This window comes from Acipenser ruthenus, chromosome 23 (assembly GCF_902713425.1).
Source record: "Acipenser ruthenus chromosome 23, fAciRut3.2 maternal haplotype, whole genome shotgun sequence".
Taxonomy (NCBI): Eukaryota; Metazoa; Chordata; class Actinopteri; order Acipenseriformes; family Acipenseridae; genus Acipenser; species Acipenser ruthenus.
This window is the reverse complement of record NC_081211.1, coordinates 16,898,814-16,912,289: the sequence shown is the minus strand read 5'-3', so window position 1 is coordinate 16,912,289 and position 13,476 is coordinate 16,898,814. Positions and strand designations below refer to the sequence as shown.

The 13,476-nt window shown below is 38.1% G+C and overlaps 1 protein-coding gene across 1 annotated transcript in view; it reads right to left on the bottom strand.

Annotated features, from left to right (window-relative positions):
- Nucleotides 1–9,486: 9,486 nt before the first annotated feature.
- The window catches only part of LOC131699602 (collagen alpha-1(XXV) chain-like), a 56,330-nt gene continuing 52,340 nt past the window's right edge, over nt 9,487–13,476 (bottom strand). The window contains exon 3 of the mRNA XM_058996709.1: nt 9,487–9,719. Within this exon, the coding sequence (XP_058852692.1) occupies nt 9,709–9,719 (11 nt within the window). The 3' untranslated portion in view covers nt 9,487–9,708. The remainder of the gene's footprint in view (nt 9,720–13,476) is intronic.

The following is a 13,476-nucleotide window of genomic DNA, read 5'->3' as shown; positions in this document are numbered from 1 at the left end:
AAAGTTGGTGATTATAAAATACTATAGAAGTCCACAGGTTCTTGCTCTGACCATGCACTATAACTAGGGTCCCCATATTGCTGTCTCAGTGAACATGGAACCATATGGTCATCACAGTAGGATATGATACTTTAAGAACATAAGAAACGTTTGAGAACGAGAAAAGGCCACTCAGCCTGTCAAGGGTGGTCCCTTGTTAGCACTCCATTTTTCCCTACTAAGGGGCTAATTTAAAAAGCATAGAATCTAGGTTATTTTTTTTTTCTTAAATGTTCTCGGTGTTTTAGATCCTTTGATACTTTGCTGCACAAAACTGCAATTGTATCCCTAAAATTAATGTTCAAATGTTACTAATTGTGTTACTTTCAGTTAACACATTTTTGACAGACTATAAAAGAGTTATGCAACACATTTCACTATTGGTTTCACATAAGATTGGAAATGAACATTGATTAATATTGGTAACACAATAGTCTTGTTTTCATTAAGTATAAGAATGGCATATGCCCATACATAGCTACTACCACTCCACAGGGACTAATGAACAAAGACATGAAGATATTACAAGCCAACCACACTCACCCAGTATATTGTGCAGATTACATTTATCATTTAAATATAAACTTATGAACTGTTCTATATTTATTAACCAACTATAGTTGTGTCGTTCACTGTCTCTTACTGCATTAATATTTTGACGAAGACTTTTGCATGTTCACTGGCTTTGGAAATGACTATAAGGCTATTTTCTGAGGTCAAAGTAAATTTGAATGCGAGAATTCTTCTAACAGTTAAACACAACAGACCACTGTTCATTGTGGCCTATTTGAGCAGAAACAGATTCAAGTCCATGGACAATTACAGGTAAACTGTCTCATTCTACCTAGAAGACAAAACAATACTATTTTTGCCTGTACAACTGAAGCAGCTGCCATCAATTACTCCGCTTTGCTGGGTTGGAATTATAATGGGGGCAATGGCAGAATCCATGGTAACCAAATCCAGGGCACTACAGCATTATTTTTAGTCAGAAGGAGGGTTCACAACGGTTTCAGTTTTGTTTTTTTTCAGCACTGAAACCCACTGAAAGAGATTGTGATGTGCTTTTGCAGTCATGGAACAGATAAGTGCGGGTCTCCAAGGTGAAAATTGGGTGCCGTTTGCAGTCATTGTTTCCAGGCAGGAGGCGGTCAGGAAGGATTTTGCTCTGTTTTTGTACACATTGCCAGTGCAAGCACATTTTACATCCTGAGGTTAGGTTGTTCCAGGAAAGGTCATGGGCCTTAACACAACTTTCAACATGGTTAGCATGAAGAGAGTCCAGCTGCACTGGTTTTCTTAGCAATGCCAGACAAATAATAGTAGTTTTCAGATACTGGTGCCCACCACTTAGGGGCCAGATTGATGAGGATATACATGTACATCAAAAGCACCTCATAAAAGGGAGCTAGAGCAGCTCTAGAAACTGTGGTGCATTGTGGATCTATCCGACATGAACACAGTATCACCACATGTACATCTACTCTATCATTTTGGAATCTGTGCTAGTGGTCTAAGTGCCTCAGCAATGAAATTCTTTTTTTATATACAATATGTATCCATTTAATGATGCTGGAAACAAATTAAATGTAGAGCCTCCGAGTAGTACAAATGAATGCATAGTACAGTATACGTTGTGCACAGGATATTTCAATTGTACCAAGCTCGTTTGGGGGGTGAAATGGAGGTTGTTTTTTGGTTGCATTATGTTTTTTTTGTTTTTGTTTTTCAGAACTGAGTTTATTTGTGTCCACACTGCAATTTGCAAGTGAACTTGGTTATTTTTTTATGATTAGGTCAGCTTGTTTACACTGTCTTTAATGCATCGTGGTACCTGACTGGGCAGTGACTGGGAAATGATTCGGTTTGTCAGCATTTGTTTGAATTATTTGTTTGAATTACTTAACAGTTCATTGTACAGGCACCGGAGGAGAAAGAGCATTCTCTTTGTCAAGTTCTGCCTGGATTTGGGTGTCCGACCACATTTCTAAAAGTCTCCCTGATTCTGTCACTGCGCACATTGTTCCCCTTTGACAAAACCTTATATTTTAAATCTCTGCAGAATACCAGACAGAAATAACCAGGAAGTGTCACTGTCTCCTCATCTAGACACAAAGGTGATTGTGTATGGTTTGTTTCCTGTGTGCAAACAAACAAACTGGTTCCCCTGTTGTCCACACTGAAGTTTAGTAAGCGAACCAACCATTTCAAATATCTCCATAGCTTGGCATGATAGCCCATGTATTCCATACAGATACCATCCATGACCTTTGACCCAGAAAGCTCTCATGTTAAATCCTCTTATTTGAGCCCCAGTACTTCCACATCCCACCTAATTCCGACACAAACTATGGCTACATTTTCCTTCCAGCTCAGCATGACCTACATGTCATGACTTTACTTTGCTTCAGCAGGTCTAGTTAAATCACACCAATTTATTTTTGAGAAATATCTCGTAAGGAATGACTAAGATAGGAGCACAGTGGGGTGTGAAAACCCTAACTCTCCGGCCTCACTCCCACTCCTGCTATCATTTTCTATCTGTCCAATATGCGATGAGCTCATGAGGTTAACTTTAACACACTTTCACATGCAGTTCAATCTCCTGGAATACGTAAATTCTTGTGCCGACACTGAAAGAATACATATTAACCTGTCATGCATTTTACAGATAAACATTTTCATGTTTTAAGTTTGAGTTATCCTGTGATAATACCTAGTCCACATGATTTACTTTTCCTACCTGTTTAAACACACAGGGACACATTTTCATGGGTTTTACACCACTATGCAATTTGCACTCATTTTTGTGAAAGGAAAATGAAACTGTTCATGTTACATAACCAGTAACAAAAGCTGCAGGAGTTTAATGGAGGCATTTGTTTCTAATTTTGCTACTTTTATACTCTTTTAAAAAACAACTTTGAAAATTGTATTCTGCATTAAAGAACTTGATACACAGTTTTTCCACTGTGAGGTGATTCCCATCAGAGAACTCTGACGATCTCAGTATGCCTGACCAGCCCTCTATCACACACATTGTGGCTGGTTCTCATTTAGCAAATTTGTTTCCACTTTTAAAAGCTTGTTTGAATTATCAGATGAGCAAAAAAGGCAAGTCAGACGTGATCTGCATGTGAATTCCACTCTGTATCTCCAACCAGTATATAAACATTCCCTAGAAAAGCAATGTGTCCCTCCAACCAAAACAATGATGCTGTTCTCATTGAGGGGACCTCTGTTCTCAGAACACTCATACATGTGTATCCCTCTCCTCTAAAGGGGTTATAGCACACTTTGATGATATTCTGAATGGATTATAAAACTACTGGTTGCACATCCTTTATGACCAATGCATACGAAGGTTATACAGGTAGTCAAAATGCGTTAACCAGTTTTCCTAGCCAGACACTTAATCCAGCATTAAAAATACTTCATTTAGTTTCTTTGATTATCTAGAAACACTTCAAAATATGCTTTTCCAAAATAAGCTACACTGTACTTGTTACACTTAACGCATGTTCTCAAAACAATTATCAAGAAAATCACAGTGTTAAATCATACTTCTAGCATACTGAAAGATTGTATTGTTTAGAATGGTGGAGCAATGAAGTGTTGCAGGTAGCCATACGAATAACATGAAAAGGAATCCTATGTTCTAAAGCAGCACTATCCCATGCAATGGAGCATATTCCTTTGAATTTAAGGATGCACTTTAACAATTTTTTGCTTCTTAAAACAAATAGCCTGCGTCTTAAATTCGAGTACAGTATAGTGATGCGTGTATTAAACGGCAACAAAAAGATGTGACTATCCGAGTACACAAACAGCAACGTGACTTACTGCTGAGAAAAGACAACAAAGATGTCTGCCCGATTTCGAATCCACTATGTTGTACAGGCAGCCATTTTCAAAGAAGCATTATGAGCTTCCTGAGGAATACCAAGAGAAGCTTTTACAATTTCATCATTTCTAACAAACAGGACCAGCTTACACAGATCGTAAATGCTGATCGTATTTTTCAACGTGCCAAGCAATACCACAGTTCACAAATTGGGAGAACAGGTTCTGACTGTTGTGTTTGCAACACGGTCAGTGCTGTTGTGGTTGCTGGGTTACATGTTGCCTGATGGATGTCGTGCTTGCTGTTGCCGGGATGTGTGATTGAGTGAGGGGTATATGTATGTCAGAGACACCATCTTAAGTATTATACAGTACGCAGCACAATAAATGAGCCCCCGTGGTTAATCTACAACACTACTTCGTGTCAGTTTTGTAAGATACAACAGCGTAATTGAGGTTGTATCTTTGTAAATGCATATTTATTTGATGTTTTATTTTTTCCTCAAATTGATGGTGGTAAATTTGGGCTGCGTCTTAAATTCAAAGGAATACGGCATTGAATATCTAAACCATATGCTATGATATAGATGTTTACATTGGTTATTGAATGTTACCTTTAATAAAGAAAAACAAAGATGGATTTTTCCTGAAGTATGAAAGATTTATACCAGTGTCAAGTACTGCCTCAAGTGCTTCAAAAAATTTGCTTCAAAATTTTGTTTGCTATTTCTTTGAAACGAGCAAGCTTGTATTAGTTCCCTGTGAGATAGCTCATGAACAAACAGGAGGAAAACGAAGGCGGTAGTGCAAAGAGTCAATTCCAAAACGTTTAAAATGTGACACTCAATTACGCAACCCGTCTTGAAGGATTTACTTCTGAAAGGGCACCTGTCTCCTCGTTATTTTAAGTACCTGGTCAGTCCCATGATTTATGATGCATTGGGGATTCCCCAGTCAGTTCCTCTGCCTGGCTTCTCTGAAGCACAGGGAACGCATATTGCTTAGTAGTAGACCTCCTAACCTTTATCCCATTAGCAGACCAGGCTGAAGGGAAAGCAGGGACACAAGAGAAATCAATTAGGAAAGCCACAGTGTCACGTTATTGTATTGCTTTACATGCTCTGGAAGCAGATCACCAAAAACAGGAAGCTTATGTGAAACCTCAAGCCATACCTACAGAAGTTAAGGAGAGGCAACAAGGAATTACAGGAGTTAGGGACGCTTGTAATATAAGCACATGGATTCATGTACAGACAGTACAAATAAGAACATGAAATCATTGTGAGACAGTACATGGTTCTTCTGAGCACATGGTATATGACTGGGGAGCAATGCTATCAACATTTTGCACTTCTAAAACGCCTCTGAACAGTTTCAGCCTCATTTGCTTAATATTTTCATGTTTGAAGAGTACAGTTTGTAGAGTTACCAACAGGCACAAATAATATAAAAGAATAGTCCTCAATCACACCAATGCAAAGTATTTCTACTAAACAGGATTTGACAAAAGAATATAAAAGGAACATAGTAAACATATACGCAGATTAACACAGGAGGTTAGTCCAGAATCTTGTGTTTTGTAATTATAATCATATAATTATTATGCCACGAATGAGAAGGAATGACCAAACAACCCCTGGAGACGTGCAGTTGATTATAAACACTCCTGTTCGGGGAGTGTCTTTAAATCCTTCCTCATTGTGCTACCCCTCATTGTTTCTTATAAATACTCCTGTTCTTCCTCAGGGCCTGTGCCTCTAGAGTCTCTGTACAGGCGCTCAATATATTTCTCAGACATTTGCTACAGCTTCACAAGAAAACTGCAAAACCTTCAGAGATTGTAGAAGAAAACATAACACTTCCCTACATTTGTATTTAAGTCCAAACCTTAAGACATTTCAAGAAAGGTGGGGGCCACAAACAAAACAAACCAGCACTCTTCCATTTTAGCTCAGAACTATTTCTATTAATTTCCCCCTGCACTCCTTACAATATATTAACCCTGCTGAACCACTTAAGGCTATAAATATATACAGTACCCCCTACCTTGCATTGCCAGTGCTCTAAAAGCCATACGAGTTCTACTCTTCATTCTCAGCTTGTTACTTAGACAACGCACTCAGGTTTGAGGTGATGGAAAGGTCAGCACAGTGATCTACCCCCAGAGCATCTAGAACAGCATCTCAAAGCAAGTGTCCTCTAAACTAGACAATATAGGATTCCAATAGCCCAGACAACCAGGAGTCAGTAGCCTGAAAATGTATTAAAATATCTAGTATCAAATGCAAAGTTAAATCAAACAAAAATTAAGTCATTAGAAGATTCACTGGCCAAACCAATTTGATGCCAGAATTCATGTACAAGAGATTACTCATGAGACTGTCAAGAACTTACCAAAAGTTTCATTACAACTGGATGGGCATTTCTCTACATAAAACTAGATGGGAAGTGCACAATTACTACATGCCTTATGTTTCTTGTGAAATAGTTATTTAGATATTTGAAGTTATGTATCTGTTACTAGGGATATTAATGTGATGTTCTGTACAACTACTGTAATTTAAATGGTTTTTAAAACACAAAAGGGATACAGAATGCAAGACTTTTTTTTTTTTTTTTTAAATCAACCACTTACAAATTGTTTAAGCTGGAGCAACAAGAAAAAAAAAACACACCTGTACATCTGCTTTTTGAATCTCTGCCTGTGAGCAGTAAGGGACATTCAAGCTGCTGTACATTACAACTACTAAATAAGGACCAAATGGTGAAGTTTAGACTCCGTTCTGGTGTACAAAATCAAGAGGAAAGGCCTGAAATACTCACTGATTGCAGAAAGATAGCTCACGGTAACCAGAGTCCTGTGGTGTATCCCTGTCTGCAGGGTTTGTTACTTTGAAAATCTCAGCTCTGAGGGGACCTTTTATAATCACATTGAGTGGTTCACTACTTTTCATACAGACAGCTCCAATAATCAAAACCACAAATAACGGTGCCTGGAATACTTGACACAGCCACGGAACAGTTCACTGTTAGAAATCATAAGTAAAATGAAGTATTATTTATTGCTTCACAATGTGTTACTGATTGCAGCTAATTGGGTAGACATCCGCTACGCCGGCAGTGGATGCGTATTTTACGCTGAAATGCAACATTCTGCGCCGTTTTTTTGTGGCTTCCCCTGAGTTTCCTTTATTAAATGCAGGCTCCTGCCTTTAATTACTTTCACCCAGACATGTGTATGCAAATCTGTCTTATCTGTGATGCCATTTAGTTCTTCCTGCTCTTCAGAGGAAATATGGTCCTCAGCAATGCTGCAGCGATTGGATTTTATTATATAAAGATGAATAGGAAGGATGGGGGTACCTCAGGAATTAAAATACATCTGAAAGATGTCTGGTTGATAAGGGCTACAGCTTAGACCACCAGGATATAATTATGTATACACAGGGTGGCCAAAAAGTAACTTGACACTTTCAGTGAATCAGGTTAGATTACTAATTGATGCATGTACTGCTGTTGCCAGTGACAATAACACTCGATTTAATTCATTAAAAGATTCAAATAATTGACTATATTACTATTGTTGAGGAGTCAATTTAATACATAAAAAGAGAATAATCTTGGCATTTATTAACAATGGCAATGACAAGAACAGTCAATTCAACAAACTGAAAAATTAAATCATTAGCGTTTATCATGCTGTCAATGACTATAACAAGCTATTCAATACTTTGTGAAGACTAACATTACCATATGCATGCATGGTATGTGGGGTGGACAAAAAAAAAACACTTTAGTCTCCTTTAATCTACAATCGATTTCTATTGAGGGATGGGTATTCTACATTCCCAGTCAAGTAAACTATCTCCGGCTAGGGTTGTGTTATCGCAAATAATCAATTTTATCTTAAACTTTAAAAAGGAGAGTAAATTATGTCATTATTTTAGACATATTTTTGACATTGTTAATTCCTTGCAGACTCCCTGCCCACCTTTTCCTCTGCTCACCTGTGTATTGATCATATGCTGCGTGTTTTGTTTCGTAGTGGCATTTAACATTATAGTCTTTTGTGACTCCAATGGACTGTTTGACAGAAGACAGAGAGGTTTGCCCACCTCAGTTACAAAATATTTCTCTTTCCATTAGTCTTGAAATGTTCGAACCTCTTGAAATTATATTTATTAATTTTGTTTCCCCGCTGCTGCCATTGCTTGCGTAGCACAGTTAACTCTTTCACAGACTGACATGCATGTAGAAACTGGTGCGTCAGTCTGTCATCAGTGTTCATGGGTAGTACATGCAAAAATATATTCCTATATTATTAGAGTTCCTATGTAGTCCTGCTTTCCTGTCTGCCTGTTGCTTAATATCAACAAACCGCTTCAGTGATCCCGGATCCGATCCCATTTTTCTTCCCATTGACTTCTATACTGACTAGTGATTATACTAATAAATGATTGTGAAATAAAAAAAGTTTTAGTACTCCTGCAATGTGTGGAGGACATTTTCCCATCATTGAAAATGTGAAGGGGACATGTCCCCCGCACCCCTGTGTAAATTACACCTATGCTTCCAAGTAGTTATTGCCCGAGGAGATGTGAATGTCCTACTTTGCTATAACTCAGGCAGAACTATAACACCTCTTCCCCACATGAGCTACGATGATCTGTTGTGATTTCTGTGAATTACCAGGGTAAGCCTATAATATTATTATTATTATTATTATTTATTTCTTAGCAGACACCCTTATCCAGAGCGACTTACAATTGTTACAAGATATCACATTATTTTTTTACATACAATTACCCATTTATACAGTTGGGTTTTTACTGGAGCAATCTAGGTAAAGTACCTTGCTCAAGGGTACAGCAGCAGTGTCCCCTACCAGGGATTGAACCCATGACCTTCTGGTCAAGAGTCCAGAGCCCCAACCACTACTCCACACTGCTGCCCATATACCTCACACAAGCTAAATTTCAGAGGTTATATTAATATCATCCTATTGATCCTATTAATGTTATGAATTCTGTTTTTTTCCCCTCATCGCTAACGGATAAAACTTCCTATAAAAAAAAGGATTTCCAAGAGTGCCTTTTAAAATCAAGCTTGAAGTTTTATATTTTTTAAGATTTGCATGCACTGAAGAGCTGAATGCCTTTTTCAACTCAGACTTACATTGTAAGGCAATTACCTTTTTAAATATATGTGGAAATAACTATTTTTAAAAACCTTGTGGGTCACTACATCTTGAACCTTGGAAACACGTGCAGTCATAAGCTCTGAGGAGGTCATTAACGAATCCACTTGCTTGTGTCATATTTCAACATTTACGGGATGGTTTCTTTGGCACTTTCTTCCCTCCTGTGTCACCTTTCACGGACCATGCATGCGTCGAGGAGACGCGTGTCTAAGTGAGATGTAAGAAGAGGAGTTAAACTAATTGTGTTAACAGTCATCTCAGAGTCGGTCAGCTGTCTGGGAGGCAACAGTTGCCACCTGTCACACGAGCCAGGTTAAGTTGTCATTTTTTAAAAAATCCTTTTTATTATGTCCATTATTTTTATGGCATTATCGGCCTCCAAAACATGATTAAAAACAAAACAGAGGTTTGGCATAACCTCATAAACAGTCAGTCCCTGTGGTGAAGAAAGTAGAAACAACAATAACCAGAAACAGATGAAAAGTAAAATGGCAGTCAATTATTCAAGCTTAAACAGTTTAATACAGTAGCATACAAAAGATACAACAGCCAAGCTGAGAAGCTTCACAAGAAACAGGATGATCTACCGCTCCAGTGCATTGACTATTGGATCTGATGAAGGTCTTTCACTTCTTTTCTGCAAATAATGAGAAATTATTGTATTTTAAAACCAACACCTTGTCCAAACAAAACTAGATTGATTGAGGAGCCAGCACATGAAAAGACACTCGATCTCAACCAGCGAAAGCAAAATAATGTATTAAACTTGGCTGTGAAACCTAACTGGAGAGCGGTACCCCAACACACCCTGCCTCCTCTGTTGCACTCGACGCCTGTCCTTTACCTTGTCATGTTCTTGTCACGTTGTAGTATTTTGAGATCGGTGAACCACCTTGTGGTGGAAGTCATTTCACACTCCTGTGCTTTAGCAGCGGTTGTTTTTATCTGTTCATAGGAGCAATTTGGTTTACAAAGAAGTTTGCCTCAATAATTCGAAAGAAGGTGACGGCAGCAGCAAGTAGAAAAAAGGTTAACCTTTGCAGACGCTTTAATAATAAGCATGCATTTAACATTGTCATGAAGATTCTTGAATATTAGAGCAAACATACCTCTGTGCAAGTGAACAGGGTCATAGAATAATGTAGTACACAAGTCCTATTTTAATGATCTGCTGTAAACTGCAGCTAATCTAATCCTGTTGCAGTGATGTCCAGGAAAGTTGTGTCACCTTCTTAACATAACTAAATTCAATAACATGTTCACAGGAAGGAGGTTCACTGTAAAGCTGGTTTACAAGGTTTGGGGCAGCAGTGTGTTGATCTACTGGTCTTTAGACACCAGGTACTGCTCTAAAGGCTGTAAAAATGTAAATAGTAAATGAAAATAAAAATCCTAAAACAGTGTATTTTACTAAATGTTTAACAAACTATTTTTTAGAAGGGTGATGCATTGATTTTAAAATTACTGTTCAAAAAGGGTATGTGGATGCATTTTAAACCACTGTAATTTAATACTGTATTAAAATAACTACAAAATACTAAAATCGAGCATTTTTTTGGGTGTGATAGTCTAAATGGTAAAGACCGTTTACACAAAGGTTTTAAATGTTTCAAATCTATAACTGAATTATAACTAGGCTGACCACCATAACAGCTGTTTTACTGATCCAGTAAATATCCTATTAATATGTTGGCCAGGTTGGAAATCAAGAGCAGTTCACAGATTGTTTGAATGTAAAATAGGAATCCAAAAGCACCACATTCAGCTTGCCTTCAAATGCAGAAGAAATAAAAGCAATATGGAAAGCTTAAATGGTAGCTTTAAGTTACAGTTTTAAAATGTATTTGTATGTCCCCACACCTTATTATGATGCTTGTAAGTGGACAGGACAAGCTTGCCATATGGGTTGTGGACTTTAAATCGTTGGCAACGGCAGTCTGTTTCACTTGGCTTTTTTGGTTCTTCCTGGAACCAATTATAAAAAAAAAAAAAAAAAAGCACACGATTGTTTGTGTGGACCAGATGTTACCATCAACTAGCATTACCTTGATGAAACATGCATCAAGATGTCCTCAACATGTAATTGAATTCCTCACACACTTCCAAAGGGGGTGGGCCACATCACAAGGTGACGCTTGTTGGGCAAGAGGATCAAAAAACAAAACAAAACAAAATGTTGCATTTTTATTCAGAGACGTGCATAGTTATTCAGCTCAGACAAGTCCCAGTGTCTCATTCTTCTTGAACTTGCTCCTGCAATTCAGTGCAGCAGAGCTATAAGAAACCTACACTTTAAACAAGAAAATTACGAGCGAGAGGAGGCCATTCGGCCTATCAGTGCTCATATGTTCCTAGTAGCTGACTGATCCAAAAACGGTCTGGGTCGTTTTAAAGGATCTCAGTGATTCAGCATCATCAATGTGGCTGGGTAACCCATTCCATACCTTCTTCAATCTCTCTGTAAACAAGTCTCCACTCAGTTTAACACTTTTTCCACCCAACACTTCAGTATTCTTCTCCAAGTCATTACAAAGTAGTCACATTTTTTAGCTAACGCCTTCAGGTGTGGCGTTGCTTTCTTACACAATCGATTTAAACTAACCGATTTAAGTTCCAGTACAAGCATACTGTATGATCACTGTTGCAATCCACTTTAAATCTTTGAGATAGCTCAACAACATGCTAGGTTTTACAAACTCAAGTTAAAGCTTGCTGCCCACCCCGGTAATTGTTCGCATGTAATGTTTGTGGGGGGTTTTGGTTGTTTTCATGAACTTATCGTATTAGGGTAATGTAACATTTTTCTACTTTCATATACATTTCAAGTTGTATTGTTTGTTTAAAATTTGAAATGCTTCTTTAGACAAAACAGCCTTGAGGTCTAGTGGTTAGAGCTTAGGACGGAGATCCTGTTCTGCATCCCAGCTAAGCTACTGTATCCGCAGCCCTGGGGCAACTGGTTTCACTGGTGTCCACAAGTTTGTGATCGGTTGCAAGCAAGACAAGGCATTAATATCAGAGCCACAAAATGGTTATTAAAAAGAATGACAGCATTACAAGCTCAAGTTCCCATCCCATTATAACATGCATGGCTGTGTACTGCACATACTGCATCGGTGAATATGTTATCCCACGGGTGTATAGTAGAGGTATCGGTATGGTACAGGGTGGCAATAACAAAGCCACTAGAACACTTTGCAATACTGCGGTGGAAATAAAACAGCATTCCAAAGCAAAGGACACCATCTGTCAAGAGGTGTTGTGTATCCCTGGGAGTATTCTGGATTGTGTCGTTAGAAAATGTTGCGTCTACGACAGAATCCCTCTCCTAGACAAATGAGTCCATTACGCAGTTCATTCTGGTTCCAGGCATTGTTCATGCATCTGTGATGAAACTCAAAAGCTTGGCCATAGTTAAGGCTTTAACTAACTGTTAGAAGAGTTGGTCAATGTATTCAAACTTTGCATGGACAATCGTTACACCAAAACTCTACAATTCTCCAAGCTGTATTTTTAAAAAAATATCACAAAAAGGTCAGGGTGCTCAAACACACTATAGAAATGTCATTTCCGAGCCACCTGCTTATTAAAACGTGAAGTATTGTGTGTTTAACCATTGTTTCTTCCCTTAATTACAACTGCAGGCATTTTTTTTATATGATCCGCATTCTGTTTGTGGTTCACATTATAGCAGAACTACAAGAGATCTCAGGTTTGTTAAACTGGCATATGGAAAAACAACAAAAAGTATAAATACAGGACAGCGGGGAATACAAATGGCGTGAACTCTCCAATTTGTGTTTAAAAGCAAGCCAGGGAAAAACAAGATTGGGGAGTTGGATTTGGTTCATAGACAACCCCCCCCCCCCCCCCCTCCTGAAAAAAAAAGAAACGCACAACAGATGGTCAATGAAGCTTAATTCAAAGCAGGTGCACAGAAATAAAGTATCCCACAGTATTTTTATGCAGACTGCAGTAAATTTCTTAATCTGACACTAATAAAAGCTGTAATTAAGGATAATTCGATGTATTCTTAGATGGAAAATTAACTATGCATGTGGGACAATGAAATCACACGGCATGGTGTAGGTACCTTCCTTTTTACTGAAAACAGTTCTTCCCTTCCTTGGTTCTACTTAGATTAGGAACATGTTTTTTATTTGGGTTGGATTCAACTCAGACAAGTAAACAATTAAGAGTTTCCTCATTCTTGGATGTGGATGAAAGTCCTGGCACCTTTTCCTTGTATTCTGACTAACAGTATTGTTTAGCTGCATGAACACATGTAAAACTAGAGTAAATTGCCAGTAATGTATGACCAACATGTAATTTAAGGAACAATGGACACAAATACCATCTGTATGATTTCAATTTAAAGGCCTATTTGTTAAAGT